Source organism: Lampetra planeri, chromosome 2, assembly GCF_965212315.1.
Source record: "Lampetra planeri chromosome 2, kcLamPlan1.2.h2, whole genome shotgun sequence".
Taxonomy (NCBI): Eukaryota; Metazoa; Chordata; class Hyperoartia; order Petromyzontiformes; family Petromyzontidae; genus Lampetra; species Lampetra planeri.
In genome coordinates, this window is record NC_136108.1 from 25922323 (window position 1) to 25947058 (window position 24736).

Consider the following 24736-nt stretch of genomic DNA (forward strand, 5'->3'; position numbering starts at 1 on the left):
GCGTTCGAGCCTGGTGACCACCTTGGTTAATACTGGCGGGTGTTTTAACCATTAATTCGATCCATCTGCTTCACAGACTGGACGTTAAAGATCACGTGACATAAAAAGAGCAGGCCATGTGTGCCGATATCATGGTCTAAATGTGATACATTATTTAATTGGGGGAGAAGAAATAAACACGGAGAAACGTTGCTTCCTATTGGACGACCAATGCATATTTGCAGGCCGATGCTGCGCTCATCCTGTCTGCATAGGCACAGCTGCCACTGGGGGTCCCCTTAGCTAAACTGCAGCAGGGCATTGGAGTAGTTGAGATAAGATCTGGCGCAAGGTGCTTTGAGTTTCCAAGGCATACAAGCCCCTGTAATCCTCGTGTGATGTGAGACTTTGACCGGCTCAGAACCACGAAAGCTGATTGTAAAAAAACATGTTCATTCGAGCTATATTTTTCTAAATAGATAGACATACAATGACACCTTCATATATGTCTCTCCACATGAAAACTACAAGTATTTTATCACAAACACATAGGCCCCACAACCTTCTGGGAGTGTGCAATTTCGGCAACAGTGTCTCATCAGCAGCAGTCAGGCTTGTATAAATGTTGAACTGCCAGATGTTATGGAAAGCACCACCTCTTTAAGATAAATCCTAATTTGATGCAAAATGATATATAAAATACAACTCTGAATAATAAAGTGTTCCTTTGTGGTGAATCACACTTTTAAAAAATATGCTGTTAAAAATAATGCCTCGAGTTTCCTGGCTGGCTGCTGGCTGGGCTCCTCTCCTCCCCGACAACAATTCTGTTGTGAGTGGCTGATGAGGGCCGTTGCCACCGAAACTAGCTGGGTGACTGGCTAAACGGTGTTTCCCGTGTAACAAATAAACGTTGAGTTCAAACGGTGCAAGACATTTAATATGTAGCGACACCGAAGCGGTGGGAGTATCGAATACAGAAGAATGAGGTTTCGTTTAAAATTGCTCAACATTTTCAATTTGTATTCATGGAATGGAATTCTTTCACCAGCATATTCTTTAAATTCTGGAAAATAAAAAATAAACGAATAATATATATCTTGGCATTTTATTACGTAAAAAATATTTTAGTGCTCCGAATACAGGATCGTGAGAAGAGCATGAACATCGATAGCTGTCTCTTATTTTCTGTTGAAGAGCAACGGGTTCAAACGCTGGCGGAAATCACAAACATGTAAATCAATATTTAGCTGCACTGCCCTCTGCTGCCCATGGCACGCAAATTCGTGAAGGTTGAAATGTTTCTCCTGACGTCTCTTTCCATGTTTGCACTGCCCCCTTTTCAATGCGCGTGTTTAAGATCTAAACTAAAACACGGGGCTTACTTGCACCCGCACCTAACGTTTATCTGGCGCCTTTTGCTCTCACATTTGAATTGTTTTTGATCCGCGTGTGTTTTTGTTTACGACTCTTACACACTCTTTGGTTCTTTCGGTAAAGTCACGTAGGTGAAAATAAATAAGAATAAAAATTAAGAATAAAATAGAAACAACTAACTTAAATCACGACGTTTCGGAAGCAACACAAACTTGGCACGGATTCGCTTTTCGTACGACGCGAAAGAAGCGAAAACTTCACCGCGAACACAAAAGCCGTGACGTCACTGAGCACCGTCAGTGGTGACGTCACGGCGGCGCAGGGCGACGTCACCGGGGTGACCCCGGCAGCAGCAGCAGGAGGAGGCGGAGATGGAGGCGCCGGGGAAGGTGAGAGAGGGGATGAGGCGGAGGGAGCTCGCGTGTTTACTGTTTGGTGGTGGTGGTGATGGTGGTGATGATGGTGGTGAAGTTGGTGGGGATGGTAGTGATGGTGGTGGTGATAATGGTGGTGGTGATGATGGTGATGGTGGTGATGTTGGTGATGTTTGGTGGTGGTGATGTTGGTGGTGATGGTGGTGATGATGGTGGTAATGATGGTGGGGATGGTGGTGATGGTGGTGATGGTGATAATGGTGATAATGGTGATGTTGGTGGTGGTGATGGTGGTGATGTTGGTGGTGGTGATGGTGGTGGTGATAGTGATGTTGGTGATGATGGTAATGTTGGTGATGGTAATGTTGGTGATGGTGGTTCGCGCGCCGCGCTACGAACCAGGCGAATCGAGTTCGAGTCGAGCTCGCTCTGCCGTGACCATTATCATCTGAACCTCTGACGTCGACTCATCCTCACACGAGCACTGTACCCCCGGTGTGCGGTGTAAACAGTGTCGTAAACAGTCGCCACTGGGGAGACAAAGGCGGCCGGGCGTGATGCTGGCCACCTCCTTTTGAGCGCCGTGCCGGCCTTCGTAGGTTGCGACTCTCCCCCACGGTTCTCTTAAGAGCCCCCCACAGTTCTCTCAATGGGCGACACGGGGGCAGGGATCGTTGTCTTTGATGGTTTATGGCTGGAGTTGTAAAGGGAATGGGTTACGACCAGGGCCGCCCTATCACCGCAACTGTACACACGGTGGTGTAGCGCCACAAAACAACGTTAGTGTGAGTACTCTGTACACACACAACTCACAGACACTCATTACCTGTGAACCCCTTATCAGTGCCCTACCTTATTGCAGACCAATTCAGACCTTATTCGTCACCCCGTGCCCTTTGTAGATCTCAACGTTCATCCTACAGTCCCATCGCAAGGGAGAAACACAAACAAATAGACACAATTGTTGTTGCCTCTATTGAAATGCCGTATGGACTTTATAAAACTTTTTCTCTGTACAATAATTCGGGGGGGGGGGGGGTTAACCCGTGTGGGTTAACAGGTATTAACAGTACACCGTGTGAAGTATTTGTGTTACCGTCAAACACAAATCATGATGTACATACACACCACAGTTCATTATAACCACACACAACCGTTAAACAATAGCAAATGGTAATTGTTTTTTTTACCCTTCTATCTGGCAACAAAACTGACCTATCTGGGAACAAAACTGACACCTTTTTTACAAGGAGTCATGTTTACATAGACCACAATACCTGCAGTCATAATGCAAACAAAAAACATAACTCTGATAATGTGCACTGTCCTTGAAGTTGATTGGTCCACACCCGAGACAGCTTTCCTTAGAGCCTAGTCTCACATGGGTTGGACCAACCCATGACTCCTTGTAAAAAAGGTGTCAGTTTTGTTGCCAGCTAGAAGGATAAAAAACAATTATCATATTTTTACTGGCAAATGAGGTTCCAATGGTGAACAGCAAATGGGTTATTATGACGCTAAATTATACATTACCTATAGATTATTATAACCACTGCTTTGTGCAACACTTATAACCTGTACGAAACACGAGCAACTTCACTAACAGACTAATCATCCACACTAACAATGTATGGACAGTATGTTGAACTTCTTTCACACCGTATGTAGCCAACCGTGCTAATCGGAGGTGCGACATCTACATGACCCATCACACTAACACCATCTAAACTAACACCCACCATCCATACGAACACCGTCTCAGCCTTCTATCCTCTTGCGCGTTCTCTTCCCCTTTGGCTGATATTCCATGGGCAGTCTTGATCATCATCCCCTCCTCGTCATGATACTACCTGCCCAAGCTCACTTAAAATAAAGGATTATCCCATGCAAGTGTTCCCTCCGAGTCTCAACGCAAATTTCCAGGAAAGCATCCCACTTTTTCCACGGCATAACATTCGGATTAAACTTTTTGTAAATGACCTTGTGACTGATCAATGTCTCCTGACCCACATCCTTATGGTTCTTTGCATGATCAAGTTTACTTTCCCAAAAAGCATTTCAACGCGCTCGCTCGCAATTCATAATCGATTGAAACGAAACACAAGAGTGGAACACGATACCATCCAATAATGAGATACACTAACAAGGACAGCCACTTTGGAGATACTCCAGCCAAAGTTAATTGTAGAAGATGTAGATTTGAAGCTTTCGTGACTGCAGGAATCCATACTCTTTGGTTCTTTCGGTAAAGTCACGTAGGTATAAAATATAGTTTAGATGGTGTTAGTGTGATGGGTAATGTAGATGTCGCACCTCCGATTACCGCGGTTGACTACGTACGGTGTGAATGAAGTTCAACATACTGTACATACATTGTTAAAATATACCTACGTGACTTTACCGAAAGAACCAGAGAGTATAGGTAGAAGATGTTTCAGAAAAAATATTATGCAGAAAGGCCAACATGAATTTGAAGAAATATTAACCATGTCAGATTGGCTTATAGTTGTTATATAATTAGTCAATAGAACTTTCAAAAGGCTGCAACAGTGTTTTTTTAGCACACTGCGCTGTGAAAACCCAGTGAACAGAGTTGAGTTCTTGGCCACAGCTAACATCATTGGTGAATGATATTCAAACCATTCCTTGGCTTCCCCCTATGTTGACTCGACCGTAATACCCAGTGTGTAAAAATAAAAATCAGCACTAGGAAGAAGACAAAGATGACCGTGCCTGGTTCTGGCTACAACACTTCTTCGTTCATTCTGTGTAGTCCCTGAATAGGTGCTCGCTATTAGCACTTGCCTTTTTGTTTATTATTGAATGTGGGGAGCTGGTGAAGTTGTTGGTGCCCTGCACTGCATCATGGATGGATCAAGGTTACGTTCTTGCCAGGAATAACATCAGCGTCGTGTGTCATCTGTCTTGGCGCCCTCAGAGTCTCACTGAGCCATAAGGGAAACTTAGCCTGGTGCTGTATGTAAGCAGCAGTAGCACTTGGAGGGATACATGTCAGAAGGCGTGATGTTGGCCACATCACATCACTCCATCGCGTGCAGTGCCTGCTTGAAGGACTCAATTAGTTACATCAGTGTCCCCCCAAGACAGAGCATTCATGAATGTCATAGAAATTATCGTCCATGGGCAATATTGCCAATAACGAAGATAACTGCTGTAACTAGAATGACTAAACTAAAGTAATTTTAATCTTGATTTGAAGCTTTCGTGACTGCAGGAATCCATACTCTTTGGTTCTTAATTTTACCAGGTAGTGGCCACTGAGCTTTTTTTCAGAAGCGACCTGGCCACAAATGATAGCTTAACAAAATGGCTTATTGTGTTTAAATTTATAGCATCCAAATACTTGAAACGCGTGATTTTGATTGTAAATGTGGAGGGAAAAACCGGAGGATCCCGATTAGAAATCCATGCAACCACGGAGAGAACAAGCAACTATACAAGTGTGGTGAGTGTAAGTAGCGCAGGAGACGTCGATGGAGGCAACACGTATTTATTAACAAGAGCTACGATACAGCGCGTAGCGAACCCTCACACTTGAAGGGGTAACGGCCCCTTCACCCGATTCTACTAGAGGATGTGTTCCTCAGCTAACGTTCCTCGTTAGCTCCTACTACACCCCTCTATCTCAGACCATCCTACAGGAGGCTAACTGACCTGGCCCAGCTTCAGCTCAGCTGAGTCCGACCCTCAGCCACTCGAGTCTGGCCCTCACAGGGACCCAGACCTCGCTCTCTGAGGTCGCCCCTGGCTTGCCCTGCTCGGCTCTTATAAGAACTGCGAGACAGGGTAGTCCCAGGGCTAGGCTAGTCGGTCTTCAATCTTCACTGGCTCTTCCTTCTGGCTCCAACGACTGCCTCGAGCTCTCTCTCTCACTGCCTTATATACCCAACCCCCCCCCGAGGGGCGGGGCTGTGTGGGATCCCAGCCACAGCTTTCACACAGCCCCCCAGGGTAGTGACCGTTTGCGGACGTTGATGTAGACACCCCCAACGTAACAGCTCGCCACACCCCGTTACATAATACCTCTACACAGGCGTCAGTCAGGATCAAACTCATGACCAGGCGAGGTAGTTAACATATCGCCACCGCAGTGCAGTGGTATTCACATGATATACAGCATAATAATATGCTGTGTGTAATATTACAGTAACACTAATAAAACATGTAATTTTAATTCCACTTACTCGCAGTTTTTGCCTATCCACTTCAATCAGATGAAGAGTGTTACCAATAAGGAATACGAAACCCGTGCCTTTGCTTGCGAGGATGCGAGTGTATCACTCTAATTATTCGATGGGGTTGCGCGAGATCGATACTGCTGGGACATCGCACATAGGAATACGAACTTCGAGCCTGGGTGGCTGTACGAATCCGCACATCAGCGTCAAGGAGAGGTGGAGGCCAGGCCAGTCTACCCCACCGCCCTCCCTCCATCCCCTGTGCTTGGGCACACGACAACCCTCGCGTCTTAATGCATCTTTAATCTGCGGCAGGTGCAGTCAACGGAGCAATCAAGGGTCTGTCATCACTGCCTGCCGCAGTGGCATGGAGCCGTTTGACCAGCTTGCGTGATTCGCGGGAGAGATTAGCTTCCGTTAATAAGTATATTTAAAGTAAATTGCATGCAGTTTTACCAGCTTAATTTTGTTTTGTTACCAAAAAAGTCTTGAGTATTAAAAGTCATGGGTTCGAGCACATATCTGTGCCATCTAAAGTATAAAATCTTTAGTCGTACTGTATTGACTTTTTTTTAGAGAGCCATGAGCCGTATCTCATTTAACAAGGTTATAATGCAGTGCTCAGGGCCATTGAAAGAGAAATACCTTCAAAGTTTAACCACTGCAATTGCTACTACCGATGAAAATATCTCTTTAGGGCCCGTGGACTAAGGTATGAGGAAATGCACTTCACTGCTGGCCATAACAGTCACTGCATAATGTAGCCATGCAGATGTTTCAATGTTATTGCACTCAAACTGTGTTCCACAAATTGAAAATATATAGACAACTAGCGGAAGTACCCGGCTTTGCCCGGGTGAAAAATATATTTCTTAAAAACCTTACATATATATACACAGATACTAAGGTATTGTCAAAGCCCGGTGGGCTGTTTGTACATTTCTCCACCAACAAATATATAAGAGGCTTTCACAAGTCCAAAAAGTTGTAGAAAGTGTGGGGTAAATAGTTGATGTTAAAAGGTTTCCGAAAATTGCGGTCTCCCCCCCCCCTCAAAAAATATCTTTACCCCTCGTAGGTATATATACTAACAACACCTTACATACAACAGAGGAAGTGGTATCTATTGACTCTGTAGTAGTATCTACCAGAGGTGTGGACTCGAGTCATGTGACTTGGACTCGAGTCAGACTCGAGTCATGAATTTGATGACTTGCGACTCGACTTGGACTTGCATAACAATGACTTTGTCCCACCTATGAGATGTGGACTCGAGTCATGTGACTTGGACTCGAGTCAGACTCGAGTCATGAATTTGATGACTTGCGACTCGACTTGGACTTGCATAACAATGACTTTGTCCCACCTCTGGTATCTACTGACTGTACCGTAGTATCTACTGAGCCAGTAGTAGCTACTGACTGTGTAGTAGTATTTAGTGACTGTAATAACTACTGACCATAGTAGTATTTACTGGGCCTACAGTAGTATCTACCGACTATATACTCGTAACGACTAACTGTATAGTATCTGATGACTCTATAGTTGTATCCACTGACTATAGTAGTAACTACAAAATCTATAGCAGTATCTACTCACTCTATAATAGTATCTACTGACTCTAGTAGCTACTCACCGTGGTAGTATGTACTGACTGTATAGTAGTATATACTGACTGTAGCAGTATTGACTGACTGTAGCGGTATATACTGACTGTTTTAGTATTTACTATAGCGGTATCTACCAACTCGATAGCAGTATCTACTATCGCTACAGCAGTGTATACCGACTGAGGTCGTACCTGCTATCACTACAGCAGTGCATACTGCTGTGTTGGTACCTGTTATGATGACAGCAGTGCATATTGTGGTGGAACCTGCTATGATTACAGCAGTGCATACTGCTGTGGTGGTATCTGCTATGATGAGAGGAGTACATATTGTGGTGGTGGTACCTGGTATGATAACAGCAGTGCATATTGACTGTACCCATCATTCACCCTCACCATTCACCACTCACAACTCACCCTTACCACTCATCATTCACCATTCACCCTCACAACTCACCACTCACCAACCTCCCTCACCAATCTCCCTCACCACTCACCCTCACCACTCACCCTCACCACTCACCCTCACCACTCACTCTCACCACTAACCCTCACCACTAACCCTCACCACTCTCACTCACCACTCTCCCTCACCACTCACCACTCACTCTCACCATTCACCCTCACCATTCAGCCTCACCACTCACCCTCACCACTCACCCTCACCACTCACCGTCACAACCACCACTCACCCTCACCACTCAACTTCACCCTCACTACTCACCATTCATCCTCACCAATCACCACTGACCAATCACCACTCTCCACTAACCCTCACCACTCAACCTCACCACTCACCCTCAAAACTAACCACTCTCTCACCACTCACCCTCACCACTCAGCACTCACCCTCACCACTCACCCTCACCACTCACCCTCACCACTCACCCTCACCACTCACCCCTCACCGCTCACCACTCGCCCATCACCACTCACAACCGCCACTCACCCTCACCACTCATCCTCACCACTCACCCTCACAACAACCACTCACCCTCACCACTCACCCTGACCACTCACCACTCATCCTCACCAATCACACCCTCACCAATCACCACTCACCCGCACTGCTCACCCTCACCACTCACGCTCACCCTCACCACTCACCCCTCACTAATCACCACTCATAACCGCCACTCACCCTCACCACTCACCCTCAACACTCACCCTCACCACTCACCGTCACCACTCACCCTCACTACTCACCACTCATTCTCACCAATCACACCCTCAACAATCACCACTCACCCTCACAACTCACCCTCACCACTCACTCTCACCACTCACCCTCACAACAACCACTCACCCTCACCGCTCAGCACTCACCCTCACTACTCACCCTCACCACTCACCACTAATCCTCACCAATCACACCCTCACCACTCATCCTCACCACTTGCCACTCACCCTCACCCTCACCATTCACCCTCACCACTCTCCCTCACCACTCTCCCTCACCACTCTCCCTCACCACTCACCAGTCACGCTCACCACTCACCCTCACTACTCACCACTCACCCTCAACACTCACCCTCACCTCTCACCACTCACCCTCACCACTCACCCTCACCACTCACCCTGACCACTCACCACTCATCCTCACCAATCACACCCTCAACAATCACCACTCACCCTCACCACTCACGCTCAACACTCACCCTCACCACTAACCCTCACCCTCACCACTCACTATTCACCTCTCACAACCGTCACTCACCCTCACCACTCACTCTTACCACTCACCCTCATCACTCACCCTCACCACTCACCCTCACAACAAACACTCACCCTCACTACTCATCCTCACCAATCGCACCCTCACCAATCACCACTCACCCTCACTGCTCACCCTCACCGCTCACCACTCAACCTCACCTTCACCACTCACGCTCACCCTCACCACTCACCTCTCACTAATCACCACTCACAACTGCCACTCACCCTCCCCACTCACCCTCACCACTCACCCTCACCAATCACCACTCACCCTCACCACTCACCCTCACCATTCACCCTCACCACTCACCCTCACCACTTTCCCTCACCACTCCCTCACCACTCACCAGTCACGCTCACCACTCACCCTCACTACTCACCACTCACCCTCAACACTCACCCTCACCGCTCACCACTCACCCTCAACACTCACCCTCACCGCTCACCACTCACCCTGACCACTCACCACTCATCCTCACCAATCACACCCTCACCAATCACCACTCACCCTCACTGCTCACCACTCAACCTCACCACTCACGCTCACCCTCACCACTCACCCCTCACTAATCACCACTAACAACCGCCACTCACCCTCCCCACTCACCCTCACCACTCACCCTCACCAATCACCACTCACCCTCACTACTCACCCTCACCACTCTCCCTCACCACTCTCCCTCACCACTCTCCCTCACCACTCTCCCTCACCACTCTCCCTCACCAGTCACGCTCACCACTCACCACTCACGCTCACCACTCACCCTCACCACTCACCCTGACCACTCACCACTCATCCTCACCAATCACACCCTCACCAATCACCACTCACCCTCACTGCTCACCCTCACTGCTCACCCTCACTGCTCACCCTCACCACTCACCCTAACCACTCATGCTCACCCTCACCACTCACCCCTCACTAATCACCACTCACAACCACCACTCACCCTCACCACTCACCCTCACCACTCACACTCACTACTCACCACTCATCCTCACCAATCACACCCTCAACAATCACCACTCACCCTCACCACTCACGCTCAACACCCACCCTCACCACTCATGCTCACCACTAACCCTCCCCACTCACCCCTCACTAATCACCACTAACAACCGCCACTCACCCTCCCCACTCACCCTCACCCTCACCACTCAACCTCACCCTCACCACTCACCCACACCACCACCACTCTCCCACACCACCACCACTCTCCCACACCACCACCACTCTCTCCCACACCACCACCACTCTCTCCCACACCACCACCACTCTCTCCCACACCACCACCACTCTCTCCCACACCACCACCACTCTCTCCCACACCACCACCACTCTCTCCCACACCACCACCACTCTCCCACACCACCACCACTCTCTCCCACGCCACCACCACTCTCTCCCACGCCACCACCACTCTCCCACGCCACCACCACTCTCTCCCACGCCACTACCACTCTCTCCCACGCCACCACCACTCTCTCCCACACCACCACCACTCTCTCCCACACCACCACCACTCTCTCTCACACCACCACCACTCTCTCCCACACCACCACCACTCTCTCCCACCCACCACCACTCTCTCCCACACCACCACCACTCTCTCCCACACCACCACCACTCTCTCCCACACCACCACCACTCTCTCCCACACCACCACCACTCTCTCCCACACCACCACCACTCTCTCCCACACCACCACCACTCTCTCCCACACCACCACCACTCTCTCCCACACCACCACCACTCTCTCCCACACCACCACCACTCTCTCCCACACCACCACCACTCTCTCCCACACCACCACCACTCTCTCCCACACCACCACCACTCTCTCCCACACCACCACCACTCTCTCCCACACCACCACCACTCTCTCCCACACCACCACCACTCTCTCCCACACCACCACCACTCTCTCCCACACCACCACCACTCTCTCCCACACCACCACCACTCTCTCCCACACCACCACCACTCTCTCCCACACCACCACCACTCTCTCCCACACCACCACCACTCTCTCCCACACCACCACCACTCTCTCCCACACCACCACCACTCTCTCCCACACCACCACCACTCTCTCCCACACCACCACCACTCTCTCCCACACCACCACCACTCTCTCCCACACCACCACCACTCTCTCCCACACCACCACCACTCTCTCCCACACCACCACCACTCTCTCCCACACCACCACCACTCTCTCCCACACCACCACCACTCTCTCCCACACCACCACCACTCTCTCCCACACCACCACCACTCTCTCCCACACCACCACCACTCTCTCCCACACCACCACCACTCTCTCCCACACCACCACCACTCTCTCCCACACCACCACCACTCTCTCCCACACCACCACCACTCTCTCCCACACCACCACCACTCTCTCCCACACCACCACCACTCTCTCCCACACCACCACCACTCTCCCCTACACCACCACCACTCTCCCCCACACCACTCTCCCCCTCACCACTCTCCCCCTCACCACATGTTAAGGGCGATCCTAAAGGAATCTACAACCTTCGATGATTCCTTTGCGCGATTCAAAGAATCGATTCCTGGCGCATAGGAGGTTTCCATTTTTAATTACAGAGTTTTATTTTCATTCTTATGTTATGTTTTAAAGTTTTCAGGAGTTTTAATTATATTTTAGTCCCGGTCAACGCCGGATATTTCCCATTCGTAGCAGTTTATATCAACTCGATAACCAACTAATATTAAACGGAAATAAGGCGATTCTAAATGAATCTACAACCTTCGATTCATTTTCGCGAACCAGAGAATCGATTCTTGGCGCGGTCAGGTTTAGAGTTTTAATTACACAGTTGTATTTTCATTGGGATGTTATGTTTTAAAGTTTTCAGAAGATTTTAAATGTATTTTTCCCCCGGGCAACGCTGGGTATATCGAGTTTATACCACAAAGTCGACGCCTGACAGACTTGCGTGTCGAGGCCTAGTACCGTGCAGAGCCTCCGGCCTCGCCTAGATTGCCCACCCGGCTGAGGCTGGGTACTGGGTCCGTTAACCCCCCCCCCCCCCCCGCGCTACAATAATACTGTCTAATCGCTATAATTGTATTATCTACCGACCCTATAATAGTAACTGCACACATTGGGGTGGGGGGGGAGTGAAGAGGACGTGAAACTTTGATGAATTTACCTCAGAGTCGCGTGTTAATGCGTGTACATATTTTTAATGGTAATTCAAAATGGCGTCCACCCCGCAGCGAACGCGTTGCTATCCGTTGCCAGGGGCAACCGCCGTGGTCCGCGCCGGCCGGCAAGAGTAAATAAATAAATAAAGCGTTAAATAACTAATTAAAGATCAATCGCACTAAATCGATAATCGGTCCGATTTAAAGTTTAGAGACGAAACATCGGAAATGCCTAAGTTTACCGCGGGGCCGGGGGCGTGCCCACCTGCAAAATTTAATCTCGCCGAACGCCACGGTCCGAGAGCTAAATCCCCCGGTAGGGAGCGTACGCAGACGGACGGACGGACAGACAAAAAATGAATTATATAGGTTAGATGAGATGAAGAGTAGTTATGGATTCATGCTTTTTCTAGTTCCCATTTTTTTCCTAGGCCCCATTTGGAATTTATTTTCAAATTTAAATTGAGTTTATGCATGGAATAAAAAGCATAATTCCAAATATAAAACTTTGAAATTCAAATTAAAGTTCCATTGGTTAAAAAAAACTCCATACAAGTATATTTGGAAAAAAAATGTGTACAAATTTAAACCACGACGTTTCGATCGCAACACAAGCGGTCGTCCGCTTGTCATGTCACCATAAAAAAGTCATGTCACCATAAAAATTACACGAGGACACCACAGGTCAATCCACAACCATTTGTTTTGGACAATCCAAAATGTAGTATTTAGTCCTTATTTTCAGATATTCGCAGTTAATCATACAATTGGGAACACCCTGAGTTTAACATTCAGCTTTTTATCAATAGACACATTTTTTTTGCGACATTGCACAATATTTTATATTGTGATTCGTTCGAAAATGAATTATTTTTCTTTTTAAAAATCAACAAGGAATTTAACAGCTGGGATCCGAACCTACGACCCAATCTCAATGGGAAGTATTTACCCCATTACACCATCGTAACACTGGCCAGCTTGAGTTATTTTAACCACATCTGTTAATAATTTGGGCTAAAGAGTGCTTTGTATTTTTGTCAATTTGCCTGTATAACCATGTTAATACTTTGGCTTGCATGTCTTCGCTGTAGCCAGAGTTGCAGGGCAAGGCGTGTGGGCCAGCGCGGAGCCTGGTGCGCATGATCGGCACGCACCTACCTCTCAAGCCCTGCACCCGAGCCTTCATACAGGTACCCCCACTGCTATTGTATTTACGTATGTACGTTGAATTCCTTTCGCACTGTGCTCTAACCGCACCTCTAATTAGCACGGTTGGCCACCTACAGTGCGAAAGAATTTCAAGATACACACTTGTATCACATCAACGCTGCGCCATCATTGGCCTCACCCGAGCCCAACTTGAATCCCACGCACTCTTGCTGGGTGGCATGAGCAGCGGCAAAATTCTGCACGCAAAGAATCCTCCATTGGGCGGCACAGGGATCACTAAATGGAGACATTTCTAGATTTGAAAATGGCCTTTATTCTGCCAAAAAGTGGTGGAGCGATAGCCAACATAGTTGCATAGACTGGGCCTTTGTACTTTGTGCAAGTCTTCTGCAGACCTTTGCCGGTTATCATTAGATCATTATGGTTATGTAATATGGTGCGTTTTTTTTCTTCAGATTTTCAAAAGTTAAAGTTCTACCACATTTAAATCTTGGCAGTCTTAGTTTTAACGTTTTGAAATGTCTTATTTTGATACAAGCTTATACAACATAATATACATTGTATTTATCAACACTTGTTATTGGCCAAGTCATTTTCTATTTTAGGGTCATCAATAACAGACAAATGGTTTCCTTTGAGCAACATTTGGATCAGATTCTCGTTGCAAGGTAATGTTGACAACTCCCTACAAACTTCAAACCTGTAAATGAGAAAACGAATCTGCAACAGAAACAAACAAAATTGGGGTGGAAACAAATATATTTCACAATGAAAGGTGTGCATTAAATGCACAAAAAGCCAAATGTCCATCCAGCACTTTTGAGCCGATGGTCTGCATAAGTAGGAGAGGTTTTGTAATTGCAATGCACACGTGTGTGTGGCTAAATATATCCCTACAAAGTACAAAATGTTCGCTGGAGAAAGGTTTCCAAGTAATAGATAATACCGATGTTGTATTTCCATATTTTACCTGTATAAAATAATTTATTAAGGTGTACAAAAATTTAGCCCCGAGCTGAATTCCTCTAAATGTGCATTAATCTAGATGTTTGTTTACATTTACCACTGCTTGACGACACAAGACTGGTTTATCTTGGCTGGTCATTAAAATTTCACATTCATGTTTCCTTGCTTTTGGCTTTCGTGCAGCAATGTCGTATGAACACATTGAAACACCCATTTACATATTAGAAATTGTATGATTAATCTCGATCTAGATGTGCTCGGTTGTGACCGATGGATTCTACGTGGTGGTTGCATTCACCACTGAATCATTTGCACAGAATGAGCTGTTGCATTTTTGCAACTGTCTGCCAGGTAGTGTGGGCAATTACTAAAGTGCACCATGTGCTATAAATTGTACATCTAAATAACTTGTATGCAGTCGAGATAAAAACGTCTGTCGGCAGCAACTTCGATGAAAGCACATTCTGTCCTGTTGACTATGAGTTGAAGGTATCATTCTGCCAAGTTATATGGTCAGAGCCCATGTTCGCTCCGTATATATTTAACAAAATCATGGGTGTGCTACAAAATACAACACCAGGGAATAAACCTCGCCCACAGATGGTGGCCAACCAATCAGGTCCCGGATCCCTCTGACGTACATGCTTGTACACGTGTATGGCAGAGTTGGTCTGTTTATCATGTAGGCTTTCGTAACCAATATCCATAAGAGGTTTTTTGGGTTAGATCGCGTAAATATATAAATGTATCGTTTAAACCCGCCACCACCCGACACAGCCAACTAGTAAGGGTTGTCGCGTAAACAACATGCTAATTCGTCACTAGTACAGTACACCGGTGTGTTGGAGAGCCAAGCCACAACATTTACAATCTGAGTACGACGTTTCGCCAGTAATTACAACTAGCTTCAAGCTGCAGCCAGATTTGTCTGTTTCGTTCATTATATAGAGGCGTAGATGTGGTGATCACACTTCTGCGCTCTTGCGCCACGTGGGGGGGGGATTACTGAGGTCTGTCCGCCTGTCTTCAGAACATTGCTTGGGCTGGCACTTTCCTACCTCCAAAAAAAACACAACTTGGGTTGTGTTTTGTTGAGAGATCACTTATTCACCTCCACCGTGTGAAATCCCTTGCATTATCCGGCCAGCTCCCTCCCCTTGTGTCGAAGCCTATACCAGGGGTTGGCAACCTGCAGCTCCTGTGCCACGTGCGGCTCTTGAAATTTTAAAATAATCGCCGCTCTTGTTTTTTTGGTTGGCGACCCCTGGCCTAGACTCATACTTGTCAACCCCTTATCAGTGTCTAACTTATTACAGACCAGTTCAGATTTTTTTGGTCACCCCGTGCCCTTATAAATCTCACCGCGCATCCTACAAAGTCCCATCACAAGGGAGAAACACAAACCAACAGCCAATTTTTTTTTGCTCGTATTGAAACGGCTGTTCGCTGTATGGACTGTATACAGTGATGAAAAAACGTATTTGATCCCCTGCTGATTTTGTACGTTTGCCCACTGACAAAGAAATGATCAGTCTATAATTTTAATGGTAGGTTTCTTTGAACAGTGAGAGACAGAATAACAACAAAAAATCCAGAAAAACGCATGTCAAAAATGTTATAAATTGATTTGCATTTTAATGAGGGAAATAAGTATTTGACCCCTCTGCAAAACATGACTTAGTACTTGGTGGCAAAACCATTGTTGGCAATCACAGAGGTCAGACGTTTCTTTTAGTTGGCCACTAGGTTTGCACACATCTCAGGAGGGATTTTGTCCACTCCTTTGCAGATCTTCTCCAAGTCATTAAGGTTTCGAGGCTGACGTTTGGCAACTCGAACCTTCAGCTCCCTCCACAGATTTTCTATGGGATTAAGGTCTGGAGACTGGCTAGGCTACTCCAGGACCTTAATGTGCTTCTTCTTGAGCCACTCCTTTTTTGCCTTGGCCGTGTTGTTTGGGTCATTGTCTTGCTGGAATACCCATCCACGACTCATTTTCAATGCCCTGGCTGAGGGAAGGAGGTTCTCACCCAAGATTTGACGGTACATGGCCCCGTCCATCGTCCCTTTGATGCGGTGAAGTTGTCCTGTCCCCTTAGCAGAAAAACACTCCCAAAGCATAATGTTTCCACCTCCATGTTTGACGGTGGGGATGGTGTTCTTAGGGTCGTAGGCAGCATTCCTCCTCCTCCAAACACGGCGAGTTGAGTTGATGCCAAAGAGCTCCATTTTGGTCTCATCTGACCACAACACTTTCACCCAGTTGTCCTCTAAATCATTCAGATGTTCATTGGCAAACTTCAGACGGGCATGTATATGTGCTTTCTTGAGCAGGGGGACCTTGCGGGCGCTGCAGGATTTCAGTCCTTCACGGCGTAGTGTGTTACCAACTGTTTTGTTGGTGACTATGGTCCCAGCTGCCTTGAGATCATTGACAAGATCCTCCCGTGTAGCTCTGGGCTGATTCCTCACCGTTCTCATGATCATTGCAACTCTACGAGGTGAGATCTTGCATGGAGCCTCAGGCCAAGGGAGATTGAAAGTTATTTTGTGTTTCTTCCATTTGCGAATAATCGCACCAACTGTTGTCACCTTCTCACCAAGCTGCTTGACGATGGTCTTGTAGCCCATCCCAGCCTTGTGTAGGTCTACAATCTTGTCCCTGACATCCTTGGAGAGATCTTTGGTCTTGGCCATGGTGGAGAGTTTGGAATCTGATTGATTGATTGCTTCTGTGAACAGGTGTCTTTTATACAGGTAACAAGCTGAGATTAGGAGCACTCCCTTTAAGAGTGTGCTACTAATCTCAACTCGTTACCTGTATAAAAGACACCTGGGAGCCAGAAATCTTTCTGATTGAGAGAGGGTCAAATACTTATTCTTAGGTTTTTTCGGTAAAGTCACGTAGGTAAAACATTAAAATTAATAAAAATAAAATAAAAATCACGACGTTTCGGAGGCAACACAAGCTTCCGTCTTCAGGTGGAACCGTCACAGCCACGACAGCTGGAGTTTTACCCACGTGACTTTACCGAAAAAACCTAAGAATATGAATCCTTGCAGTCACGAAAGCTTCAAATCTAGGGTCAAATACTTATTTCCCTCATTAAAATGCAAATCAATTTATAACATTTTTGACATGCATTTTTCTGGATTTTGTTGTTGTTATTCTGTCTCCCATTGTTCAAATAAACCTACCATTAAAATTATAGGCTGATCATTTCTTTGTCAGTCGGCAAACGTACAAAATCAGCAGGGGATCAAATACTTTTTCCCTCACTGTAACAATTTGGGTTAACAGGTATGTAGTCTAAATACCTCTCTCTTTCCCTATTGTAATTGAGAGCTGTCCAACACAACAACAAACTCACATTGATTAACACTGTGGTCTTGAAAAGAAAAAATATATAAGAGGTGACGTTTCAGGCAATGACCCTTATGCACAGCACACGTGCCAGAGAGGGAGAGTAAAAAAAATATCGGGTCTGTTGGCAAAACACAACTCTTATGCCCGTATAATACAGGCTGGGTGCATTCCTCAAACTTGCAAATGAAGAGCCCAAGCTTCTCTGACATCAATGAAATGACGTTGACGATCATGCTCGGAATATAACCTTTGTAGTAGTACGAGACTCTGGAACGGAATCTGAAGGAAAACTAATGATGTACACGTACGTCATCAGAATGGGAAAGAGTTAAACCCATCATTCATGCCTCGCAAAGTATTTCACGCCGTACGTGTATTACGCGTGCCGTGCCGCAGACGGCGTTAATTTCGTAGCATGTCGCTTGTCCAACAGTCAGCGGGCGCGTGCAGCGTGGATCAACTGGGTGACCTGCGATGAATCACTAGATTATTTCATTCGTTCAAATTTGCGTGCACGATATTTCCGTCTTACCAAAACTTTCTAAAAACTGGACGGTGCTACGTTTCAAACAAATAACTTTAAACTTACATCTTCACTTTAACTTTTACTCAACAGCTACGACATACTGGTACTGTTAGGAGAGTAATTAATGCGTGCCATATGTGGTTAAACTTTTTCCAGAACTCTTATTTTAGAGCAGAGACCCTTGACATTGAAATAAAAGTTAGTGCTTTCACACTGCGAGAATAAAATAGCACCCAAACACTGAATTTGTTCCATCTTTTGTGAGTTAAGGTCAAATATGTAGACTCGCCCGGAACTAGTGTAGCAAGGATATCTTTTTTTATATCTCATAATAATAAGTCTACCATCTTGTGGAAGTATCTGGGTTCTAATTTATTCACTTCACATTGTTTCGCAAAATTTCACTGATGTAGGCTACAGAATAATTAGACATTTCTATACTTATTTTTTTTCGTTATTTAAATGCCATTGTAAACTTTATTATTTCCCAGGTTATAGTTTCCCAACAATATCGTCAACCTTCAACCCACCTTGCTTAATAACACGTTGAACTGTTGCCTGTTATGCCTGTCACAGACTGCTGGGAAGGATCAAGACATCCAGCAGTTAAATGCCAGCCCAGAGGAAGACCAGGACGTGCCTTCACTGGCAGATATCATGTGGATAATGGACGATGAGGGCGAGACCTTTAGCAGACTCCGGTGAGGCTCTAAGTTCAACATCTGGTTTTGGGTACAAATCGGAAAATCTTTTGCATTGTGGAAATTGTCCCACCTTGCACAGCTTGTGTACGCATCTGGCACATTGTCCGGCATTGGCAGTTAAGTTCTTGGTAGCGAAGAACGGTCATTTTCCCCCGTGGCATTTTTTGCCAATGGTAGGTTTTCCACGAACTGCAATTTTGACGAAAATGAGAGCATTGAGATCCTTCACAGTTTGCCATGGAAACACCTTTTGAAGCAAATAAGAGAACAACTTGACACCAATGTATTGCCTTTAAAGAATGATCTACCTTATTCGGAAAAGAAAAGTAGCATATTGTATAGCATTTTTATTATTTCATGTATATGCACTGCTATGCGTTTGTAGATTATAAATAGGTTGTATGGAAAATGAGCGTGCCCATTGAGATTATCTTGCACCATAGCCCCCGGTATATTTTGTTCCCCTTGGACCAATCGTTTTAGGAGCTGGTTTTTGAGATGGCGATAGTTTTCACCTGCGTTACAGTATATAACAAAGTCCAATACCATGGTCACCCTTCTCTAAATCACCAGTGCTCTTAACTGAGTAAAAGTAACGTGTTAAAGCGTTCGATAAATCAATCTTAAACGAGCTATGGGGCAGTGTCCATCCTTGTTGTGATGAAAAGTTCATGTTGGCATGCCAGCGGCATGGATAATAATCCACAAAAAATTACTATTTTTGCTCGTGACTCTAAGTTGATCATTTCAATTCTTTGTCAATTCTTACGGTTGTTACTTATCCATAAGAGGTTTTTTGGGTTAGATCGCGTAAATATAAATGTGTCGTTAAAACCCGCCACCACCCGACACAGCCAGTTAGTAAGGGTTGACATGTAAACAGAACGTGCCAATTCGTCACTAGTACAGCACACACATTGTAAATGTTGTGGCTTGGCTCTCCAACACACCGGTGTGCTGTACTAGTGACGAATTGGCATGTTCTATTAACATGACAACCATTACTAGTTGGCTGTGTCGGGTGGTGGCGGGTTTTAACGACACATTTATATATTTACGCGATCTAACCCAAAAACTTCTTATGGATGATATTGGTCGCGAAAGCCTCCTACGTGTTAGATTGTTACTTATGTCAAGGCCTAAAATCAGGCCCTCACTCCTAAATTGTTGGAAGAGGTCAACTATTTTTTCATCCGCCGCAGTTCCATTAAGAACAAGCAATTAATGTCTCGTAATCAACTTTCACATTTGAGATATGGATGTTGTTGGTACACCGTGAGCTCATGTGAATACATTTTTACAGCATCTTAGAATACAGTATTGCACAATTCATCGATTACCCCAGGCGTAGTAAACAGTCCCCTATATTACATTTTCCACATACATCTGTGCAGGCCACGAGGCAATTCAGTAGCCAGTATGTGGCATAAATGATTTCGAAATGAATTGGAAACTTACTGTGTGCATAATTCAATAATTAATATATCCCATGTGAAAGGTTTATCACCGTGTTAACTGAAGCACATTCTACTATTTGATAGAGCAGTACGGGGGGGGGTGCCGTGGTAACACTTGTGCCACACGCCAAGGGCCTGGGTTCGTCTATTCCAAACTCTGACACCTTTATGTGTCGGGTTTTTATATTACGCCCCCCCACTGAACAAGAGTTACCTCGGGATTCTCTATTTCCTCGATAGCTACAAAAACACACGCACGGTCATTGGTGCCTTGCCCAAAAATATCCCAACGCAAAGACCCTCATGAAAAAAAGAACAAAGTTCGACACACACGTGCCTTTCCCGGGTAAATAAGCAATTCATAATTATTCTCAAAACAATTTACAATCATATTTACCTTCTCTTGCTGCCAGGTCAGAGCTCAGGCCGGGCAAGCAGAATCGCCGCACCAACTCCCTGGCGTCGCTGCGCAAGGTTTTCTCTTCCCCGTGCATGCGTGGGCGTCCCGCGGGCGCCCAGCCCCCGCTCGCCGAGGAGGACGCGCCCTCTCACCCCCGTCTGGAGGAAGAGCTGAGCCACCTGCGCGCGCAGATTGCGCTGCTGCTCGCCTGCAAGCCGACCCTGCAAACCTCGCCAGGCGCCGGTCCGTCGCGTGCTCGGGCCGGGGTTTGCACTGAGAGACCTCTGGTGCTAGGTTCCGCTTTGTGTGCGCGGGCGTTCTTGCGCTTGATATCGTAAAAATGGAGCTGACTTTTCTAGCGTGTACCGCGTGTTGTTTGGCAGTATACGGCACAAGCCCAAGGCACATCGAAGAGCTAGACATAGAAAAACCACGCAATCCTGTGCAGGAGTACAAACAGGTCCATTGAAGTTTCCTAACATTCCGCTGGTTACTTGAAATGTGGCCGATTCATTTTAAATATGATAACGTTATTTTCATGCACCCTTCAGATTATAGTCAAAGCCCACGTTATGAAATCGGGCGTTTCCATGATACAGGCACTCCTTTACTTACGGACATTCGACTCACGAACTTTCAGAGATACCAACAAACCTGTCGGTATGTTCAGTTGCCTGTTCGAATCGAGAATCGTAAGTTTAACCCTTGCGCAATAGATGGAGGTGGTGGCATCTACATCCGCAGAACATGAAGAACCAGTGGATTCTTCATTTACAGGGGATTATACAACTCTTAAAGCCATTCCGGTGTGTTTAGTGTACACGCCGTACAACGTGTTTGGAATCGAGAGGAGTAAAGTTGGACTTATGAACAAATCGACTTACGAACGGACATGGAACATAACTTGTTCGTAAGTAGAGGAGTGCCTGTTTCCTGACCACTTTACCGTGAAGCCTCGTGCTCCATACATTTGCCATATACAGACCATGCGTGAGTTCTAGTACCTGTTGTGTGCGAGAGAGAGTGAGCACTGTTGTTCCCCAGTGATAACTCTCAACCTTGTGTTAGTGCTCATAGAAGCAGCCTAAGCAAAGCTCCATGCAGACAGAATCTATAATTAAAAAGAACGGTTATTTTTTAAATCCACTGCTGGATAAAGGCCCCCCACAGCATGTTGATCACCTGGGTAATTTGGCCTTACTTCACCACACTGGTCATTGTGGGTTGGTGAAGGGAGGGGCAGGACCGGTTCCCATACCACTTGCTGATAATGTTGGTCGTGACCAGGAATCAAACCCTGGTCTCGCTGGGTTTCCTGACGATGTGCGCTAGCCACTATTCTACCTCCAGACTAAGTTGATCGTAGTCCTAGCAATGTCTTAAAACGTGAAATCGCCACAGATCACACGTGAAGGTCTCCTTGGAAAGACGTGCGATGTTAAAGGATTCCTGCTTGGATGTTGCCTGTCATTCTACTATTTCAAACAAATGCTTTATCCATAAAAGCCTTGCCGAGAATCATTTGAAAAGAAGGAATGTGGGAGGGCAACTATGGTACCCAGAGAAACCGTGTGTAGAACACTTAAAATACACCCTGCAAATGTGCGAACTTGATTGTACTGCCATCTCCTGGCGACTGGATTTAATTTCAGCAAACAGGCTGGGCATCGACTACACCATGGCACCTCGTTGATCTCTCAATCTCACCTCGAAAAACAAACAAATTCCAAGGAGGTATACATCCCCAAGGTTCAACAAAAAACTTCGAACACCAACTTTGGCATCTGACAATGTATTATTTTGCTGTGTTTTGTGTTATTTCATCGATGAAAGGTGCCATGGTGTGCAGATAATCAAGTGCATTGCACCAAGATTTTAAAATTACATTACACCCATTATGGACTGACTGAAAATACATTTTAAACAAGGTTAATTCCCACAATACTTTGTTATTACTCCAGGAAGCCAATCAATTTATTGTTATTACTCCAGGAAGCCAATCAATTTATTAACCACCAAGACATCTTCAACGTACATCAAAATTTCCAAGGCGCAGGCAAGTGAAGCTGCTGTCGTTTTCCCGTTGCAATTCTAAAATCTTGTGTGAACGCCTGTGACCAATTCGCCCGGAAGCTCCCAGTCTCATATCAGAAGCCAAGCAGATTGGAGCCTGTGTAGCACGCACGACACTGGGAGGCCCTCATCCAGCAGTGGAAAAAGCACTGTACATGCACACGAAGGCTTAACTGTAGCGTGGATGCCTTTCCATCCCTCGCTGGACGGTGTGTGTGCGTGCGTGCGTGTGTGTTTGTACAGAGGACCAGTCGTGCAGCGTGCCGGCCGGCCTGGCGTGGGTTCTGGGCTCTGAGGAGCACAGTGACGACGAAGACGAGATGCCAAACGAACACTTCGGTCCCCTGAGCAACGCTCAGCCTTACAGGTGTGTGTGTGAGCGGTAGTGCAGCGGTTAGCACACTGTGCTACGAAACCGGTGACCCAAGTTCGATTCCCACTCATGGTTAACATCGGTAACATATCTGCACTGGTTCTGGGCCTCACCTAGGTCAACTCAGCCTTAAATGAGTATCTGGTACGATTTTTCAATATCACCACGAGGGAGATGAAGGTGGCCAGGTGATGCTGGCCACCCACCCCCTCCTGTGCAGTGCCGGCCTTCATTAGGTGATCGCTCACAGCACTTGCCCCAACCGTCTTTAAAGACTATACAGGGGGAATCTGTGTGCGCCCACCCGTCTAATGACCTGGTAAATGGCTCGTTTTAAGTACTTCTAGAATATTCTGCAGACGTGGGGGGCTGGTGGGTCCTTATCAAAAATCGCCCACAAACTAATTTGCCTGGGTGCATCACGGATGCCAACACCCTAACCTGTGGTTTATTTGGGGGGCGCGGAGGGGGCCCTCTGCCAGTGTGAATGTGGTTCTCACATCGGTAGGTTACTAACCGAGAAGTCTCCGTGGCCACCTTTGTGTTGTGTGAAGATGTCTTACCTCGGATGTCAATGAGCATTGAGTGCGTTAAGCTGTGGAGAAGCTGGCATGCCACAAAGCTCTTTTGTCCAATTTTCACGGAAACCACTTTCGCAAATAACTCGTAACTCGTAGACATTAAAATTCCAGCATGATCTTCCTCACTTCCTCACCACGGCTCTGAGGTGCACTAAGAACGTGCAAAAACTTGTATCGCTGTTGACCAACCGGTAGCTGCAGTGGCCACGGTCTAACAATAGGAGGCATAGCAGCAACTGCGATGAGGCAACATTTTCCAGTCCAAACACAACTGGTGGCGGTTGGGAGTCACGTTTGCACAGCAATTTCACATCGCTCATAAGACAATAGGTACCTGCACCCACCAGCCACGTTTAAAACATGAAAATTTAATGAAAACAAGTGTTTGTGAAAGCCTTATTTATTTAAAACAAGTACCGATACACTTAACTACAGAGATCTGAATTTACTTCATCGTAATATTCATGTTTGTGCAATTGAGGGCATCCTCCGTGCCAAGCTACGCTTGATCGTAATGGATACACTCCTGTGTCGCACCTCTTGTTCAATGAAGGCCGAGGCAGTCTGCGTTACAGCACTGCATTTATATAAGTGCAGCTCAGTACAATGTAAAGTAGCTACAGAACAGGACAAATACAATCAAATAACACATTTTCATCGTTGATAAAATTGAGTGTTAGTGAA

At 46.3% G+C, this 24736-nt stretch overlaps 1 protein-coding gene across 2 annotated transcripts in view; it reads left to right on the forward strand.

Moving 5' to 3' along the window:
* Nucleotides 1–1657: 1657 nt before the first annotated feature.
* Nucleotides 1658–24736, forward strand: part of MTFR1L (mitochondrial fission regulator 1 like) — a 28596-nt gene continuing 5517 nt past the window's right edge. For both annotated transcript variants that reach the window (XM_078611415.1, XM_078611424.1), the window contains exons 1-5: nucleotides 1658–1745; nucleotides 13527–13625; nucleotides 19041–19165; nucleotides 21039–21268; nucleotides 23342–23465. In XM_078611415.1, coding sequence (XP_078467541.1) covers nucleotides 1728–1745; nucleotides 13527–13625; nucleotides 19041–19165; nucleotides 21039–21268; nucleotides 23342–23465 — 596 coding nt within the window. In that variant the 5' untranslated portion in view covers nucleotides 1658–1727. The remainder of the gene's footprint in view (nucleotides 1746–13526; nucleotides 13626–19040; nucleotides 19166–21038; nucleotides 21269–23341; nucleotides 23466–24736) is intronic.